The sequence below is a fragment of the Hyaena hyaena genome, unplaced genomic scaffold (assembly GCF_003009895.1).
Source record: "Hyaena hyaena isolate Hyena2069 unplaced genomic scaffold, ASM300989v1 scaffold_911, whole genome shotgun sequence".
Lineage (NCBI taxonomy): Eukaryota > Metazoa > Chordata > Mammalia > Carnivora > Hyaenidae > Hyaena > Hyaena hyaena.
Genome location: NW_024081542.1, coordinates 476641 through 497349, shown reverse-complemented (window position 1 = coordinate 497349; position 20709 = coordinate 476641). Strand labels below are relative to the sequence as shown.

Here is a 20709-nt window from a genome sequence, read left to right as displayed (position 1 = left end):
ACACAAATGTCGTTTAGATCCAGAAAAATCACGTGACCCACGGCGTGCCAGGCCCTGGGCGCACAGCCATGGTGAACCTTTGTCCCTGCCAGTGGGGAGGTGTTGTCTAGAACGATAAAGAGCCCAGGCAGAGGAGGGCGGGGTTGTTGTCAGAAGCTGTACAACCGGGGTGCAAGCCCTGTCCACCGGGCTCCAGACCTCGAGCTTCTGATGCCGATGGGGCGAGGCCTAAGGCGGCACAGACTCTTCCACTTGCAAGACAGCCTGCGGGTGCACGTGTGAACCGCTGTCCCTTCCTTTCCCTCAGGGTCTGGACAGGCCGTGGCACACCCTGGGCTTCTCCACGTGGCCGGGTGCAGTGACCTGTCCCTCGGTTCCAACAGGGCCCCTGGGACTGTTTCGGGCCACCGCACTCCTCACGTGACCAGAGGGTCACAGTGCCCATGGGGCCTCTACAAGTTAACGGTTGCCGCTGCGCGTTTAAACCAGGGCTAACGATGCGGTGTTCACTGTCCATATGGCACAGAATTAAAAACAGTAAGTGGCAGAGAAGAGTAGGAGCCCACAACGGGGGCAAGGCTTGCCCCGCAGCCCCACACACGTCCCAGGGGCTGACTGAGTGCATTCTCCCTGGTAGCTTTCAGCTCCGCTTCCTCGAGCATGCTAAATATATCCCATTAACTGAACCACCTCAAAACAAAACAAAGCCACCCACCACTGGAAGCTCCAGGAGAAACTCGGGGATCTAGGGCTAGGGGACCATTCATGCCCCGTTGATACGGCCAGGCGCAGTGAACACCTGAGCTGGCATCTTTCACGGACGGATCCCTCCTGTGCCCGCACCTCAAGGACACATGCGGACACACCTGCACCGTCTCCTCCTCACAGGGCCGCTCTTGCTTTCCTCCCCGGCTCCCGTTTCCTTATTCCCTCGTTCTCTCCACTTCCAACCCTAAGAGCAGTAATCCTACATTTTCATACTACATTTTCGTACACACGTAAGACATATTTCTTATCAAGACTGAAGTTTATCAGTAAACCTACTTTTCTCAAGAAAACCCAGTCAAATCCTGTTATTACTGGTGTTTTACATTTTAATTGTATGATAAATACAAAAATGTATGGTTGTTAGTTTTAAAGGTTTGCTTTATTTTCAAGTGCTCTATCTGACTTTGTGCTACTTAAAGATGCACTGAGCACTGCAAAACTGTCCCCTGGTCACACATCCTGGGGGCGGGGGCAGGGGCCCAGCCACAGGGACACAGGGGTGCCACGGCTCCTCTGGGCGGCCCAAGCTTCGAGCACCACCAAATCCAAGGGCTGCGCGAAGGGGTCTCAGGCTTTTTTTCAAAAGGCGAAGCGCCCTCCCCGAGTATGCGGGCTACTCAGACTTCCTCTTCTGGGGGCTGTCCGCTCATTCTCTGCCCATTTTTCTTTTGGATTTTTTATTTGTAGAACTTCCTTAGAGTTTTGCATATGAATCCTTTGCCAGTGCATTGCAAAATCTTCTGGGAGTGTGTAGCCTGCCTTTGGTGAACTCTGTGACATCTGTTGATTAGAAATTCTTAATTCTAACTCACTTGACTTTATCATTTTTGTACTTTTCTGCATCCTGTTGAAGGTTATCTTTCCTTATGCTGCAATCACAAAGATAACCTTTCCTCTTCTAGAAGCTTAAATTTTTTTCCTTTGGATTCTCACATTTACCATTTGCATGATATACGTTCTCCGTCCTTTTTACTTCTAGCTGTGTCTCCACTTAACGCGCGAGCCCTGCAGAAGCACACGGCTGGTACTGGCGTATTCAGTCTTCAGGCGTGGCGTCACCACAGCCGGGGACAGGGCCCCTTGTCCCATTGGTGTTTATTCCGCCTCTCCTGCCTGTAGTTACACAAATACTGCTCAGGGTTCCATCTCACTGCCTCTACTCCATTTTTTTAAATTGTCCTTAAAGCTGTTATTTCTTTTTAATTATTTGTGCTTTCTTTGAGGATGACAATATTATTCTCTTCACTGGTCTACCTAGATACTTACTGCCTCCCAAAGCAGAAACGGCAGCCTGACAACAGTAGGCTCCATTCAAGGCTCCTCGTGGTGCTGGTGCTGGCATACGTCTTACTTCTAAACTGCTAAGAACCGCATCTTGTACAGATATCATCTCTGCTTTAAATAGCCGTTGATTGGGGCGCCTGGGTGGCTCAGTCAGTTAAGCGTCCGACTTCGGCTCAGGTCATGATCTCATAGTCTGTGGGTTCAAGCCCCGTGTCAGGCTCTGTGCTGACAGCTCTGAGCCTGGAGCCTACTTCAGAGTCTGTGTCTCCCTCTCTCTCTGCCCTTCCCCTGCTCACGCTCTGTCTCTGTCTCTCAAAATAAAATACAGACATAAAAAAAAAATAATAAAAATAGGCTTTTATCTTCTAGGAAACTTAATTTTTTTTTAATGTTTAATTCTGAGAGAGAAAGCACGAGGGAGCACACCTGTGTGTGCGTGCAGGCAGGGGAAGGGCAGAGAGAGGGAGACACAGAATCGGAAGCAGGCTTCAGGCTCTGAGCTGTCAGCACAGAGCCCAATGCAGGGCTCGAACCCACGAACCGAAAGATAGTGACCTGAGCCAAAGTCGGATGCTTAACTGACTGAGCCACCCAGGTGCCTCTATCTTCTAGGAAATTTAAAGAAAACAACAGTCTTTCGCAGGCACTGTTCCCAGGCTGACTCTCAGGCAGCTTTCCCATCCTTATTTGGGCAAATGCACCAATAAATCCTACCAGTTTTTGTTCAACTGAGAATGTTTTATTACACAATTTGTTTTAGGGGGACACTTTTACTGGATGCAGTCTTCTGGGGTTGACAATTATTTTGAGCTTTCTCCCCCATTGTTTCAGATGAGAAGGTGGTGATTCGCTGTAATGCTGTCTGCCCACATGTAATGTGCTGTTCTTTAACTGCTTTTAAGACTCTCTGTTTTCAGTTTTCAATAGTTTTAACTACACTGTGCTTAGGTATGGTATTCCTTGAATTTATCCAGTCTGGGATGGTCCAATTACACGTCAGTTGGAAACTTACAACCTGTTCTTCAGACTGAATAATTTCAATAATCAGTCTTCAATCTCAGTGACCGCTTTCTTCTACTTCACCCAATCTACAGCTAAACTCAGCCACGAGCCGCCCACTTCAGATGCCTGCTCCCCTCAGGCCACTGATGCTTCTCGTTCCTTTGTCTGCAGGCTCTTGCTGCCTCTGTAAAGCTCTGAACACTAATCTCTTGCCTCTGCATTGGTGCTTAGCTTGGGCGCTGGCTCCTATGATGAGGTTGGGAATCTGTCCCCTAGCAGAGAATGGGGTATATGTGGGACTCACCCACTCATTGTAACAGAGAGGATTAACTATAACTATCTATAGGGGTGCCTGGGTGGTTCAGTCAGTTAAGCATCTGACTCTTGATTTTGGCTCAGCCCATGATATCACAGTTCATGAGTTCAAGTCCCGTGTCAGGCTCTGACAGTGCAGAACCTGCTTGGGATTCTCTCTCTCTGCCCATCCCTCACTCACTTCCTCTCTCAAAATAAATAAACTTTAAAAAATAAAAAATCATAAAAATAAAATTAATTTAAAAGTAACAGCTATCTAAGATATCTATACAATAATAGTTTCCAGATTATAAAGGTAAATATAAAATAAAAATAAAGCAAAAAACTAAACATAAGCTTGAAAAACTATTCATAACATTTATGAATAACTTCATACCACAAAGTGTTCACTTTAAGACAAGTAAATTAAAATAGTAAAAAACAAATAAATAACCATTTTTATATATCAAACTGTTAATATTTTTTTTAAAAACCTCTGATAGTTGGCATTGGTAAGAGCAGACAGGAGTGAGTGCTCACACCCTCTCGGTGCCCTTCAGAGAGAGATATAAAAAGCCTTAAAAATGATTGTATATTTTGATCTAACAACTCCACACCCAGAAATACGCCCTAAAGAAATCAAACATGTACAAAAACTTTGCTAAGAAAATGTTTATTGAGGGGCGCCTGGGTGGCTCAGTCGGTTGAGCATCCGACTTCAGCTCAGGTCATGATCTCATGGTTAGTGGGTTCAAGCTCCGCATCGGCCTCTGTGCTGACAGCTCAGAGCCTGGAGCTGCTTCAGGTTCTGTGTCTCCTTCTCTCTCTGCCCCTCCCCTACTCATGCTCTGTCTTATTCTGTCTCTCAAAAATAAATAAACGTAAAAAAATTTTTTAAAAAGAAAATGTGTATTGAAGTACTCTGTAGAGTGAAAATGCAAAACTAAATACTAAGCACTAAGTAAATCTGACTAAAAACGATCCCTTACACCATGAAATACAACGATGATACAGGATCACGAAATACAATGCAGCCAGTTGAAATAATGTGATAAAATAATATTTAATGACAAAAAAACGGTGATAATTTGATGGAAAAAGGAAGCTGATAAATTACTATGAAAAGTATGATAAGCTTTGGGGCGCCTGGGTGGCTTAGTCAGTTAAGCGTCCGACTTTCGCTTAGGTCATGATCTCGCGGTTCGTGGGTTCGAGCCCCACGTCGGGCTCTGTGCTGACTGCCAGCTCACAGCCTGGAGCCTGTTTCAGTCTGTGACTCCCTCTCTCTCTGACCCTCCCCTGCTCACGCTGTCTCTCTCTCTCTCTCTCTCTCTCTCTCTCTGTCTCTCTCCTAGAAATAAATAAAAATATTTTTAAAAAAAAAGTATGTTAGAAAATTATGTGTTACTGTGAGACTATGAGATCATCTTTACTGTGGCCCTACGTACACACACGCGCATGCGTACAACACAAAATCTGTCATTTTAGTCATTTTTAAGTGTACAATTAAGTGGCAGTGATCCCATTCATGCTGCTGTGCCACCGTGGGCACGGACTCTGGAGGGCAGCATGGGGTCCACTAAGAAGGGACGCCCGCCCTGCCCCTGATATCTTTTAACTCACTTCCAATGTCTACAATTTGACGCCCCTGGGTCCTCACACGAGTAGGTCCTACACGATGAGTTGTGTCCCAGTGGGCTGGTCTCACTCAGCAAAGCGCCAGCGCTGGGACGTCCTTCCCGTTAGCAGCTGATTGATGACCAGCGATGTGCACAGACCACTTTTCTCTGATCAGTCCCCCCGCAGGTGGACACTTGGTGTGTCTCCACCTTCTCGCCCTGTGAATACTGCTGCTAAGAACGTGGGGGTGCAAACAGTGATTCATGTGCTTGCTTTCAGTTTCTGGATTGGAAATGCTGGACCACATGGTAACGCTATGTTTCAGTTTCTGAGGACCCACCCCAGTTTTCCATGCAGTTGCATGATTTTCCGTTCCTGCCAGCGGTGCGTGAGGGCTCTGGTTTCTCCGCACCCTTGCAGGCACTTACTTTCCATGTTTAGATAACAGCTGCCCCAAAGGGGTGGTGAGGCGACTCTCACTGTGGTTTTGATTTGCATTTCCCTGATGACTGGTGATGCTGAGTATCTTGTCGTGTGCTGCCTATTTATAGATCCTCTCCGGAGTAACATCTACTCAAACTCCTTACCCACTTTGAATTGGGTTGGACTATAGGGCTCCCGGGTGGCTCATTCAGTTGAGCATCCGACTTCGGCTCAGGTCATGATCTCACGGTTTGTGGGTTTGAGCCCCGTGTTGGGCACTGTGCTGACAGCTCAGAGCCGGGTGCCTGCTTTGGATTCTGTGTCTCCCTCTCTCTCTGACCCTCCCCTGCTCGCATTGTCTCTCTCTCTCTCTCTTTCTCTCTCAGAAATAAATAGAACATTAAAAAAAAAAAAGGAAATGTGAATTGGGTTGGACTCTTGTTATTGGGTGGTAGGAGTTCATATATCCTGGTTAGGAATCCCCTATCAGAATTTATGACTGTTTCTCCCATCCCATGAATTGTCTCTCACACTTTGGAATAGTGTCCTTTGACACACCAAAGGTTTTAATTTTGATGATGTTTATCCATTTTAATTTTATTGTCTGTGCTTTTGGTGTCATATCCAAGAAATCATTGCCATACCCAATGAATGTTGTGAAGATTTTCCTCTATCTTTCTTCTAAGAGATTTATGGTTTAAGCTCTTACATTTAGATCTTTGATCCATTTTGAATTAATATCTAAATACAGTGTAAAGTAAGGTCCCAACTGCATTCTTTTGCATGTGGAGATATCCTCTTCTTGACACCGTTCATTAGAAAGACGGCCCTTTCCTCCCACTACGTGGTCTTGGCACCCTGCCGAAAATCATTTTATCTATGTGAGGGTTCGTTTCTGGGACATTCTGTCTTCACGCCAGCACTGTGCTGTGTTGATTATGGTAGCTCTGTAGTAGGTTTTAAAGTCAGGAAGTGTGGGGCCTCCAGCTTTATTCTTTTACAGGATTTTTTTGGCCGTTCAGGGTCGCTTGAGATCCGTATGAATTTCAGGATGTGCTATTCTGTTTCTGTGGGAAACTCGGGATTCTGACGGGGATTGTGCCGAATCTGTGGCTCAGTGCAGGCGGTGCTGGTATTTTAACAGTGTTCATTCTTCCAGCCCGTGGACACAGCACGTGCTCCCACACTCTTAAGTCAGTTCTTTAATCTCTTCCAGCAATGTTTTGTGGTTTTCAGTATACGAGTCTTTCGTGTCCTTGGTTAAGTTTTCCTAATATTTTGCTCTTTTTGATGCTGCTGTAAATGGAATTTTTTCTTAATTTCTTTGTTGGATAGTTCATTTCAAGTGTATAAAAATATAACTGATGTTTCTGTATTAATTTTGTATCTTATAACTTCTCTGAATGCATTTGTTCTAGATTTTGTGTGGGTTTTTTAGGATTTTCTACATATAAAATCTGTACCATTTATGAACAGAGATCATTTTGCTTCTTCTTCTCAATTCGTATGCTCAAAATTTTGGAGGGGGGTGTCTAACGGCTCTAAGTAGAAGTCAGAAGAAGGCAAGTGTACAAAATGAAGGGGGCAGGGACTCGGCACGGCAGACTCCTTACTAGTTGCTGTGACCATCGTCAGGCACGGCAGACCCGGCGCTCACTAGTGTTCTCCCGGACGGACCCACGACCGCGCGAGGCGAGCGGACAACTGCTTCTGGACAACCAGGCGGACATCTGCTGGCTGCCAGTTCCTAGAGCTGCTCCAACGAGGAACCGCTCCCAGCTCATCTTTATGAAAAATTCTGACATAAAACAGGAATGTGATTCTGACCAGGTGGCGTACCTTAGGGTCCACAAGGGCGCCGGCCTTGATGAGGTACTTCACCGCGTCTAAATGGTTGTTTTCTGCCGCCTCCATCAATGGGGTCCTCTGGTCTTCTGAGCAGGTGTCAATGTTCGCGCCCGCCTGGTGACACAGGACAGTTCAGGTGTGGGGGAGCCGCCATGGTAGCCCCCACCTAGCTCACATTCTGACGCTTCAGACCCTTGCAAGCACTAAGCTCATGAGCTATGTTAAAATCATTTCTAATGACCAACCGTAACTGAGTCTTCAGAATTGAATTCAAAGACAAGATTGTTCTATTACTGCCAAACCTTTAGTTCAAGAAGAGCATTTCTGGGGCGCCTGCGTGGCTCAGTTGGTTGTGTCCGACTTCAGCTCAGATCATGATCTTATAATCTGTGAGTTCAAGTTTCGCATCAGGCTCTGTGCTGACAGCTCAGAGCCTGGAGCCTGCTTTGGATTCTGTGTCTCCCTCTCTCTCTGCCCCTCTGTCATTCTCCCTCTCTCTCTCACAAATAAACATTAAAATTTTTTTTTTTAAAAAGAGCATTTTCATCTCCACTCGATAGAAAATGTTTAAAGCACGTTAGTGACAATACCTTTAGAAATGAGAAAGAAATGATAACTGTTTAAAGCAGGCAAAGAAGGTGGGTCACCTGGGTGGCTCAGTTGGTTAAGTGTCCGACTTTGGCTCAGGTCATGATCTCACAGTTTGTGGGTTCGAGCCCCGCATCTGGTTCTGTGCGGGCAGCTCAGAGCCTGGAGCCTGTTTCAGATTCTGTGTCTCTCTGTCTCTCTCTGCCCCTCCCCTGCTCATGCTCTGTCTCTCTCAGTTTCAAAACAAAACTATAAAAAAATAATAAAGCAGGCAAAGAAGGGATGTGGGGGGGCCGCTCAGCGAGGCTGAGCCAGGAGGCGTGCAGTGATCTGCCCTACAGTGACCAAAGGACACCCTAGTTCAGTGACCTCTTTCTCTAGCTGTTTTAGGGCTTCCTAAACAAAATAAGCACAACAAAAACTGATCTCCAGTAGTATGTATTTTGAAGCAATTTCTAATTCTTCCAGTAGAGCAGGTACTTGGAAAACTAATGAGCTAGCAAGCACACACAGATCGACTTCAGTCTGTTTGAAATTTAAGCCCCCAACTTCAAAATAGGTTGTGTGCTAGCAAATCGGCTATCTCACAACTGAAACCTTTTTCCCCATGGGGGAAACCATCTACTTTCTTAAACTGATGTACCAAAAACTAATGTTTAGTTTATAAAATAAATACTTATTAGGGAAAGGCTAAGCATAGTATTGTTTTTGCTGTTAGCAATTAAAAGCAAAAACAACAAAACAAGCAGGGCACCTGGGTGGCTCAGTCAGTTAAGCATCCGACTTCAGCTCACGTCGTGATCTCCGAGTTCATGAGTTTGGGGCCCATGTCAAACCCTGCTGACAGCTCAGAGCCTGGAGCCTGCTTCGGATTCTGTGTCTCCCTCTCTCTCTGTCCCTCCCCCACTCGCGCTCTGCCTCTCTCTTTCAAAAATAAATAAACATAAAAAAATGTTTTTAAATGAGTTAAGAAATTTTTAAATAGACCCAGGGTGTTGCACAGGGAAACCAGTGAGCTGAGGTGATTCAAGGAGCCTTGAAGGAGACTTCTGGCAAATTCCAGAGGGCAGGGTGGGGCTGCTGGCCAAAATCAGAGCTGAAGGTCGGGGTCAGAGGGCCAGGCTCTCCCTGAGATTTCAGGGGCAGGTCTGAGGACCCACGACTAATTCCCAGTGTGACTGAGCGAAAGCAGGGGCAACAAGTGACCAACCCCACACACGAGCACAGAGACCTTCACAGGAACACACAATCAAGAACTGACACCACGTGAGTTGGCCCAGAAGAAAGTGATCATCACCAGGAAAAGGAAGGGAAGACCAAGAGACAAAGGGAGGAGACAGAGAAAAGAGTCAAACCAGGAGATCCCCACATGACTGATGGGATTCCCACAGAGGGAATGGTGAAAACAGGGAAGCAGGTCCCCAGGGAGAAGTTCCCGTCCATCCAGCAGGATGGACTCTGTACAGGCTCTGGGCCAGACACACCACAGCCTAGGCCGGCCCCAACCCCCTCCACATTCCCCACAATGTCCCGACATGAGCGTACAGAGTGTGCAAGATCCTGTGTGAGTGTGTGCAGTTCATGGCAGGTCCCTAGGCTCAGAGGTCAGTGCAACAGGTGTGGATCTGAGACTGTTAGAACACACACACCTGTCTGTGTTAGAAGACACCGCACAGGCTCACGGCAGTAACACTAACACCAGGGGGACAGGGGGACAGGCACCCCAGAGCTGGGGAACGGATGGAGCTGACCTGCCAGTGGGGACACATGCACCTGGACCCAAGTCGGGGCGGCTGCTGAGTGACCAGTGGCAGGGATGCCCGCACCACGGATGTCCCCAGTGCTGGCGCTGGAGTTCTCCATCTGTGCCCAGCACAGCCGCCCTGCGCACACAGCACTGAGCCTGGGGAGGGGATGCAGCCGAAGGCCGGAGAGCACATACTTCCTTTCATTTAACTTTGTCATTTAAGTTCAAACAGAAAGAAACATGTGGCAAGGCATGCCACACTGCAGTAGGTCAGGGCCCAAATAAAGTAAGAGCTGCTCCCAGTGAGACCTGAGGATGAAAACTAAACAGATGGGAAGGTATCAAAACCGCTCTTCACAGGCGCTCCTGGCTGGGCCGGGACACTCCTCAGACCCCGACAGAACAGGAGCCCAGGAGAGTGCGGGCTGGCCACACCAGGTGGCAGTGGTGTTACTGCTGCCCTGGGACTGGGGAGAGGGCGCAGAGCCAGAGCCTGCCCAGTGGACGGGGTGGGGTGGGAGACACCCCACAAAAGCTGAGCCTCCAAGAAACAACACCCTTGCTTGGATTCAGGGCAAACTAGAAAAACCCGCCCCATAGCTTTCCTGGGGAAACTCAAGAAAAGCTCAGGTTCTGGAGGGAGAAAAATACCCAAAATCACAGGCTCCCAAGCTCAGGGGGTGAGCAGCCTAGGCCAGCGAATTAAACATCAGGCTTAGAATCCAGCCAGGTGGAGCCGAGCCCCAGACATCACGTCAGCCAAGGGGGTCACAGAGAACAGCACTAAAAAGGGCTGGTTTTCCACAATAAGGAATATTTTATTTCACAACAGGTTAAGACCCACAAGAAGCTGCAGATAAGCATAGTGCTCCTGCGCCCGCTTGCTTTCCCAGGACGGCAACTCACACAAGGGTAGCAGAGGCAGGCCTGGGACCAGAGCTCAGGCACACCTCCTCCCTCAGTGTCACGGGCACAAGGCAGGCTTCTGCACTTGGACTGAAAGGCAGATACATAAGAATTCCCACTGTGGGACTCGATGAGCATAAAGCTGAGAGGCAGACACAGGTAAGCCACATGGTTTGAGGACGTTTGCAAGGTGGTCAAGCCAGAGAAGTGCACACACTGGAGCTGTCACCATCAGAGCCTGGAGAGCTGCCCCCTCCGGGGGGGGTGGGGAGTGCTGCCTCCTGACCTGGGCTGAGGTGGGTGCAATTTACGATTTATTAATACACGCTTATATAAGGACCTCTGTATGCATACACACACACACACACACACACACACACACACACACACACTTTAACATTAAAAAAAAGAAAAGAAAAGAAAGGAAAGGCCAGGGCATCTGGGTGGCTCAGTCAGTTGAGTATCAAATTCCTGATTTTGGCTCAGGTCATGATCTCCTGGGTTGTGAGTTGAAGCCCCAAGTCAGGCTCTGCACTGACAGCATACAGCCTGCTTGGGATTCTCTCTCCCTCTATCTCTGCCCCTCCATGTTCGTTCACACTTGCACTCTCTCTCTCTCTCTCAAAATAAATAAATAAACATTAAAGCCAAGAAAAATATTTCTTTAAAAAAAAAAAGACCAAAGAGAAAATAGGTCCTTTAAAAGGAGTGACAAGCTAATTTCTTAAAAAGCAAGCATGGCAACCAGAAGACAGTGGGATCATTCCTTGAACAAAGCGAGAGAAAAGAACGAGCAACCTAGAATTCCAAATCCAGAGCACTGTCTCCCAAGAAGCCCCCATACCGGTCTTTAAGAGTGAGGAGAAGCCTGGGCGGCCCCCTCACCCAACAAACGGAACCATCAGGGTGACTGGGCCCCACGTCCTGCTTCGCCCCCCATCCTACAACAGTCCTGCACTGTAATGGGCCTCCAGTCCACCCTCGAAGAAGCACAAAGCACGCCCTCCTCCACAGGACAGGGAAGAGAGGACACCGGCTGGAACGCTGACTCCCAGCCCTCTCCCTCAGAGCACCAGCACCCGAGGTCACTACTCTGATGGTCAGGCCAGCTGCCCTTGACCTCTCTCCAACAAGCTTGTCCTCTTTCAGGTCAGCCACTTGTCACTGTCACTGCCAAGAGGCAACCCTTGTGTGACCACTCTGAGTGGCCCCCTCAGCTGCCCCCACGTCCCGCCAGGCTTCTCCTGAACCTGCGTCCGAGGCCTCCACAGGCCTCCCTGCTGGAGCTCAGCAGCCGGCGTACCTTCCCTCCCCCCGTCTGTGCCTGCAGCTCCCTCACCTCGCCTGTCTCCAGATGAAGGACACAACACTGCACACCAGATCACAGAGCGACCTCTGAAGGCAACAAAGAGTATGTAGCCTCCAAGGGAGTGACAAGAAAGGAAATGAGACAATTAAAACAAATATCAACCCAAAAGACAGCAACAAAGGAAATTAAAAAAGATATATCTGAGGGCACCTGGGTGGCTCAGTCAGTTAAGCATCCGACTATTGATTTTAGCTAAGGTCATGACCTCACAGTTTGTGAGTTTGAGCCCCAACTCAGGCTCTGTGCTGACAGCACAGATTCTCTCTGGGATTCTCTCTCTGCCCCTCCCTGGTGTGTGTGCACACAACTCTGTCTCTCAAGATAAATAAGCGTTTAAAATTAAATGAATGAATGAATGAATAAATGCCAAAAATCACAGGAAGTATTATCTAAACTAAAAGCTTCTATTAAAATACCAAGACTCTCACCACTGTTATTCAACATAGTGTTGGAAGAAAATAAATGGCATCCAAATCAGCAAGGAGGAAGTCAGACTTTCACTCTTCACAGACAACATGATATTCTATATGGAAAACACAAAAGATTCCATAAAAAACAACAACAACACTAGAACTGATCCATGAATTCAGCAAAGTTGCAGGATATAAAATCACTGCACAGAAATCGGCTGCATTTCTATATAACAATAATGAAACAGCAGAGAGAGAAATTAAGAAATCAATCCCATTCACAACTGCACCAAAACTATGAAATACTAGGAATAAACTTAACCAAAGAGGTGAAAAACCAAATGCTAGAAAGCTTATGAAAGAATAAAGAACACACACACACACACACACACACACACACACACACGGAAAAATATTCCATACCTGTTCACTGGAAGAACAGATAAACTGTCGATACTACCCAAAGCAATCTACGTATTCAGTGCAATCCCTTTCGAAAAATCCCCAGCATTCCTCACAGAGCTAGACAAACAATCCTAAAATTTGCATGGAACCAGAAAAGACCCCAAATTAGCCAAAGCAATCCTGAAAAAGAAAACCAAAGATGGAGACATCCCAATTCTGGACTTCAAGATGTAATACATCTCTGTATTCAAAGCTGTAATCATCAAGACAGTACGGTACTAGCACAAAAACAGATACTCGGGTCAATGGAACAGAATAGAGAACCCAGAAGTGGACCCACAAACGTATGGTCAACTAATCTTTGACAAAGCAGGAAAGAATATCCAATGGAATAAAGACAGTCTCTTCAGCAAGTGGTGCTGGGAAAACTGGATAGCAATATGTAGAAAAATGAACCTGGATCACTTTCTTACATCATACACAAAAATAAACTCAAAATGGATGAAAGACCTAAATGTAAGACAGGAAGTCATCAAAATTCTTGTGTAGAAATCAGGCAATAACCTCTTTGACCTCTGCTTCAGCAACTTCTTATTCAACATGTCTCCAGAGGCAAGGGAAACAAAAGCAAAAATGAACTGTTGGAACCTCATCAAAATGAAAAGCTTCTGCCCAGTGAAGGAAACAATCAGCAAAACTAAAAGGCAACCGACAGAATGAGAGAAGATATTTGCAAATGACATATCAGATAAAGGATTAGTATTCAAAATCTGTAAAGAACTTATAAAACTCAACACCCGAAAACCAAATAATCCAGTGACAAAATAGACAAAAGACATGAATAGACACTTTTCCAAAGACGACACCCAGATGGCTAACAGAAAAATGAAAATGTGCTCAACATCACTCATCATCAGGGAAATACAAATCAAAACTACAAGGAGATACCACCTCCCACCTGTCAGAGTGGCTAAAATTAACACCTCAGGCAACGACAGATGTTGGCAAGGACGCAGAGAAAAAGGAACCCTTTTGTACCACTAGTGGGAATGCAAACTGGTGCAGCCACTTTGGTAATCAGTATGGAGGTTCCTCAAAAAATTAAAACTAGAACTAACCTACGACCCAGCAATTGCACTACTAGGTATTTATCCGAAGGACACAGCTGTGCTATTTTGAAGGGACACATGCAACCCAAAGTTTATAGCAGCGCTATCGACAACAGCCAAAGTATGGTAAGAGCCCAAATGTCCATCACACACACACACTAGAGTATTACTTGGTAATCAAAAAGAATGAAATCTTGCAACTACACAGAACTAGAGGGTATTATGCTAAGTAAAGTTAGAGAAAGACAAATATCAGGTGACTTCACTCATGTGGAATTTAAATTACAAAACTGATGAACATAAGGGAAGGGAAGCAAAAATAATATGAAAAGAGGGAGAGGGGGCAAAACATAAAACACTCTAAAATACAAAGAACAAACTGAGGGTTGTTGGAGGAGTTTTGGGTGGTGGGATGGGCTAAATGGGCAAGGGGCATGAAGGACACTTGTTGGGATCAGCACTGGGTATTACACATAAGGGATGACGAATCACTGGATTCTGCTCCGGAAATCATTACTGTACCATACGCTAACTAACTTGGATATAAATTTTAAAAATAATTAATAAAAATAAAATACCAAGATTATCACACTGAGCTTTTAACAAATTTACCAACATGCTACTTAACAAGATACATCAAAAAAACAGCGGCTTTTTGGCATGCGACGAAGCCAGGAAGGGTCTGCAAGAACATTTTTAGGCATCAGGAATCTACTCCAACAGGTGTATCTACTGTAAGGTGCAAATGCAAACACCAACATGGTGGTGTCCTGCCCTGCCCATGCCTGCCGCGTCCTCAGCCGGGGCCAGGACAGCCAGGAAACCCAGGCGCCTTGGCTGCCTGCACCTCCGGCTCCCACAGAGGCGCACTCAGGAGACACCCCGCACGTGGTTCCTCCTGAGACGGCAGTGTCTGCGGGGCACCCAACAGTGACAAGGCACCCCCCGTCCCAGCATGTTAGCACATTAGATGTAAGGAAACAGAAATCATCAGGCATTTGAGGAAAACCCTAAAAAAATGCAGACCAAATGAACAGAGCAGGACAAAATTTCAAAATTCCCATAACATCTTCAAAGAAACAAGGGAAGAACAGAGGCACAAAAAGGAACTCTCAGGGTGCAAGAAAGATCTCGAGATGTGACTGCATAGATTAAAACTCCCCAGAGGAGCTGGAGGGGGAGGTTGAGAACACCTGTCAGCAAGGGGAACTGGAAATGAAGGAATGGTGTGTGGTCGGAAAGGACGACCAGAGAATTAGTCAGTAAGGCCTACCATGTAAACTGGGGCTGCAAAGGGCAACACTGGGCACGCAGATGGGAAGATGGCACTCAGAAAACCGAGAACAAGGGACAGGAACATATGATGCACCAAATGCCCCAAAGGAGTCAAAAGACTGTTGCATCACAGTGAAATTTCAGACCAGTGGGGACTAAAGGAAATTTCCTGAAACTTCTGGAGATAAAGGTTCAGACTGAAAATGTGGTCTCCAGGAGACAGGGACCTAATGCAGGGTCAGAGAGGGGATGTCCCGGAGGAAGAAGGCGTGGGAGCATGCAACGGGCTTCCAGGTGACACGGAGACAAGGTGCAGTCTGTTGAGAGGGTGAGGACGAATCAGCGGGAGGCTGAGAGACAACAGAAACACAATCACCGTTCTCAGACGTGACGTGGCCAGCTCTGGAGGTACTGTCATGACCACCCAACACAAGGTCTCCCCACTGATCTCAGCAACACAGGGACACAGTCAAACAAGGAGGACTGGAGGGGGGGAGGGGGCGGGGTGCGCATGCCCGGGCCAAGCCTTCCCACACTCCAAAGTCAGTAATTAATACTAAAAACTGACTGCAAAACGGACGAAAATCACAAATCAAGAAACAGCTATATAAGCAGCACAATACTTTCAAAGCCAGTGGTAACCACCAGAGAACAGCTGCAAGACGACAGCAGGGCCAGGGTGTGCTGGGACTCGAGGGATGGAAGCCCCTGGTTTTCTGTTCGAGCCCCTCGGTGCTATCTGACTTTCTAACTCACAGAACTATGAATCCTGTGTAATTGCACTCGACAAAAGCAAGACAGAACGTGTGGAAGGCTCTGCGGAGAGCTGCGCTTCCGACCTGGATCAGCATGTGGCAGATGTCCACGTGGCCAGCCTCGGCGGCGGCGTGCAGCGGGGACCGCTTGTTCTGGTGCTCCATCTTGAAGTTGGGGTCGATTCCATCCACTGCGAAAACACAGGTTTCACTGGTTATTTCAGGTGCAGCCCCTGGTTCCCACCACTTCGGGCAAAGACACATGTAGACTCCCATGAGCAGCAGCATCGCACAACACCGCCCCGTGTCCAGCTAAGGGCAAAAGCCAGGCTCCAAGTTCGCTGGGAAGACTCAAAAGAGAGTATGCTAGTTTCACACAAAATTCAACAGCTGGGTCTATGGTCAGGAGTCACCTAACGCTATATAAATCCCTTTCCTTGTCTAACCCGGTGGCTCCCTTGTGCGTTTTCAAGTGCGCACAGCCTCTGAGGCCCAGGCACCCACTGAACACAAGAGCGGAGGCCCACTGGGCAGCCTGCCACGGACACTCGGCTGACAGACCAGCCAAAGAGCAGCCAGGCGACCACAGCAGCCTATCGAGCCTAGAAGGAAAACAATTAAAACCCCCACTTTGGTCAACATTAAATAACTTATATTTTAAGAACAAATTGCTAAATTTTTGTTTTTTTCACTGTCAAGTAAGGAGATTTTTCAATCACTCTTTCGAATCCAGAGGAACCAAGCCTTGGGCTGTGAGTTCAGAATCAAACTACGGTCCCTTCCCTGGCCAGAGACAGCACTGCGAAGGGGCCTGGAGCACCAGCAGGTGCATCAACTGTAAGACTCGTGTGCAGACGTCACTGCCAGCGGTCTTGCTCTGCCCACAGCAGCTTCTGCCAGCACAGGCCCGGCGCCTGCCTTCCTGCCGTCAGGACACAGCCAGCCCCAGCTCGCTCATCTTGCTTTTTCTGAATCTACATCTCCTCTTAATTATATGCCTGATTCCTTTATAAAAATGAGAAATTCATAGGAAGTATTTCTACAACTATGAATAATAGGAAACGAACATCACGTATAAGAACTGAAAGAGAGAAATGAGAGACAAATAAAGAGAAACAAAGTAAGACCTGCCTCCTGAGAAGAGGCACCATCACACTGTCGCCTGCTCCTGGGGCCACCAGGACGGGCACCAGCCCCAGCGCGGGCGCAGGCCACTTACCCAGCATGAGCAGCACTTTCTGCAGCTCCCCTTGCCTGGCGGAGAAATACAGCTGCTTCGGATGGAAGCGAAGCTTCTTGGGTCTGCGGGGAAAGCATTGGACAGCTGTGACCCTCAGGCAGCCAGTCCCTGGCTCCTGGCCCACCTGCTGCCACACACACATGCACAGGAAACTGCAGGATGGAAGATCTGGATGACGTCCACCTGCTGATGCCTCGGGGTAAAGGGCACCAAACTCACCAGGCTCGGGCATCTCCCAATAAAAACAACAAAAATGAGCAACTATCTTCTTCATCCACAAAGAGATGGTTGCTGAGGCTTCTGAATACTGCGACATCAGAGCAAACCGTCTCTGTGTAGCATGGGGTCAAGGGAGGCCCAGAGGTGGTGGTGGCAGTGTGGTCACACCTGACCCAGCCTGCCCCCTTCAGCAGCACAAAGTCTGGGCCTGGCGAGTGGGGCAGGGAGACGCAACAGTCACTAGAACACCAGGGCCACAGATGAGGCTAGACACTAACATGGCAGAAGCTGAGGGGGACATGGCGATGTGTCCCAACACTTGAGCTTTCCTCTCCGCAAGAGTAATGAGATGCAGGCCCCTTCCGGCACAGGTGCACTTCCCCGGGAGGAGACGCCTGCCTGGCTCCCAGGTCACAGACTCATGGCGCTCCTGCAGGGCTGTGCTATCTGGGAACTGGCCTGCAAGCCTGAATGGCCACTTGATCTAACCCTCATGTCAAAGATGAGGAAATCAGCCAAGTAGCATTTGCTCCAATGTCCCGAGGTCAATGCCAGGGGTTAACAACATCCGGGGAAATGTTTGTAAAAGCCTCACCAAGACTATCCTCACGTGACTTTTAGGACGTCACCTTTTGCTCTTAGTACACTGAACAGCTTGCAATAATTTCCTGAAATAGTGTAAGAATATGTAAATGTCCTGATGAAAACCATCAGTCACAAAGCTGATGGATATTACCAGGGTCTCCATGGGGATATGCCCCGTGACCCCGTGGGGATACCCCGATCCTGTGGGAGGGCCACCTGACCCTGTGGGGGTGCCCTGTGACCCTCAAGTGGCGCCACACAGGGTGCAGACACCTAGGAAGTGTGGCCAGGGCAGTATTGTAAGCAGTGGGGGATTTAAAGACGTGTGTGCAAATCGCCCAGTGGCTGACACAGGGGGAAGAGCATCTGCTGGAAGGAGTATCCAGATGTGCAGATATGAGTGGGTCAGGCCCTGAGCCATCTGAAAACGTAGACTGGTTCTTTCTTTTCTTTTCTTTTTTAATTAATATTTTTTCTATTTATTTCTAGGAGAGAGAGAAAGAGACAGTGTGAGCAGGGGAGGGTCAGAGAGAGAGAGGGAGTCACAGACTGAAACAGGTTCCAGGCTCTGAGCTGGCAGTTAGCACAGAGCCCAACGCGGGGCTTGAACCCACGAACCGTGAGATCATGACCTTAGCGAAAGTCGGACGCTTAACCGACTAAGCCACCCAGGCGCCCCTGGTTCTTACTTTTCTGAGTCTAGAGCGATCAGAGCACTTTCCAAGGTCTCCTTCCCTGGTCCCTGGGAAAGGCCGGGAGCCGGCTTCACCAGCCCCGCGGGCCCTGTGGGGTCGAAGCCCTCGGCTGCCTGGGGGGCCGTGCTCTGCAGCTTGCCGTCCTCCAAAAGCGATGGTCCAGCAGTGCTTCGAGGGTAGGAAACAGACAAGATGCTGAGTGTTAGACACGTGAAAAACTCCGCTTCTTGTGGAAATCAACGAAAGCACAAACATGATTCACTCAGACCCTTCCAGCTACGCTGCTCTCTGAGGATGAAAATACCTTCAGAGTCACTTTCGGTTTAGGTCCTGGATCAGAGTCCAGTTTGAGGGCAAACTCCCAGAAAAAAGTAACATTCAAAGCAAGGGAAACTTTTCCAGGGCTTCTAGGACCACATTCAAGTTTCCTTTTGTGAATGAGCTTGCTGGTTGGATCTATCAAACCCCACCGCTCTCCCCAGTGGACAGAAATCCCCCTGGGACTCTGATTCAAGATATGTTAAATTTATACATTAGCAAAAAAGAAGGAATTGTCCTCCTTCCAATATTCAGTTTGATAGGTCTACAATTCAAGGCTCTTTTAAATGACCCTCAACAAACTTTTATTTTTCTCTGTATCAGTATAATATTTATTATATTAGATACTCCCAAAATGAACACTTCCCTTAAAAACATTTTTTTTTGGTTACCTAGGGCCTTCAAAAAACAATGTAGTAATAAATAAACTGTGGCAGCCGGAGCTAATGTTTCATATTACACCCATATGCAACACACATATGGATGTGTATGGTCACACAGAGGGGCACAGACAGAGACGCGTGCACACACACGCACGGACATGTACACACACACACACACACAGCAGCGAACACTTAGAGAGACACGGGTCTCCAAGAGAGCTGCCCAAGGCTCCGCTGGGCATGTACCTGCCCGTGGTAGTGTCGGCCCTGCCCTCCACCAACGAGCTCTTGTCCTGCCCAGGGGCCGGCGTCACGGTGGAGGTCGTGTCCGCTTTCGCGATGGTCACCTCTTTGGCCTTGGAGATCTCCTCCCCACAGTGGGGACAGTAGCTGGCGTTATTAACTCGAGAGGCACAGTCTTTGTGGAAACGATGAGAGATGCTGCTCTCAGGCTGACATTCCATAAAATTACCCTAAAAATGGGAAGAGGAGAAATTGTTTTTTAAAATTAGGGCTAAACACGTAAAGAAGTAATCACAGTGCTCCTGAGCCTGCATGTGGGATGGGGTCCAGAGGCCAGTCGGGGTCCCCAGTTCCTGGCTATGTAAGCAGGAGACGAGGGATCCTACATCCCTGCTGAAGGGGGAAGGCCACCTGACTGCCCCCCACCCTTCAAGGGGCCAAAGCCTCACCCTCTAGCAGTTCTAACCAGAGGAGAGAGGCCCCAGAAGACAAGGCCCCAAGAAGGACCCCCAGGGGATAATCCAGGAATAGAATCGCGCAACAGAGCGTCAGGAGGAACAGTGCTCTCCAGAGATCACCCAGCATGACTGTGCGGGCACTTGAGGAAAACCCCTGATGGCCTCGAAAAAAAGGACTCTGGCTGGCCACTAAGGAGGTAAACCTCTGGCAGGATGAGAAGCAGGAAGAGTAGGGTGGTCTTGCTGGGAGCTAAGGGTCAACGGACACAGAGAAGCAGTTTCCCTCCGTGTTTTAGCAGAAGCAACAAAGGACACTAAAGACAAGGAAGGGCACACAGGTGTGAAATCCAAAGAGCAGCCACTATGGAGAAGCTCCGGCCCAAGCGGGTGTCTCAGCCATAGGCCAAGTGAACCACAGGGCTCCCCGCCTTCTTCCAGGCGCCCTAGGCATCAGTGGGCGCAGGTGTACAGGGAGTGAACAAGACCCTAACCACCAGGAGATAAAGGCAAAGCAGAAGGCGAGGCAGGCCTTGCCCGGGAGAAAGGCTGCCCTGCATTCAGACACAGCGAGCAGGAGAGCCGAGGGTGCCCGGCTCGCCTGTCCCTGTTGTCCCCGGGAGGCCAAAGCCTCAAATGCAGCAAAAAGGGAGCATATGCGGGGAAGGGCCCTCCAGGCAGGCCCCCAGACTCAGGAGCTGCAGGAGGTGTCTGCCACAGCTGCCAGCCAGTGGAGGGAGGCAGTGAGCGCTGGCACTTGCACGGCTG

The 20709-nt window shown here is 48.3% G+C and overlaps 1 protein-coding gene across 9 annotated transcripts in view; it reads right to left on the bottom strand.

Moving 5' to 3' along the window:
• The window catches only part of EHMT1 (euchromatic histone lysine methyltransferase 1), a 147263-nt gene that overhangs the window by 21959 nt on the left and 104595 nt on the right, over window positions 1-20709 (bottom strand). For all 9 annotated transcript variants that reach the window (XM_039220783.1, XM_039220790.1, XM_039220789.1 and 6 more), the window contains 5 exons: window positions 19490-19716; window positions 18537-18710; window positions 17023-17105; window positions 15888-15994; window positions 7231-7353 (listed from right to left, as the gene is read on the bottom strand). In XM_039220783.1, the coding sequence (XP_039076714.1) occupies window positions 7231-7353; window positions 15888-15994; window positions 17023-17105; window positions 18537-18710; window positions 19490-19716 (714 nt within the window). The remainder of the gene's footprint in view (window positions 1-7230; window positions 7354-15887; window positions 15995-17022; window positions 17106-18536; window positions 18711-19489; window positions 19717-20709) is intronic.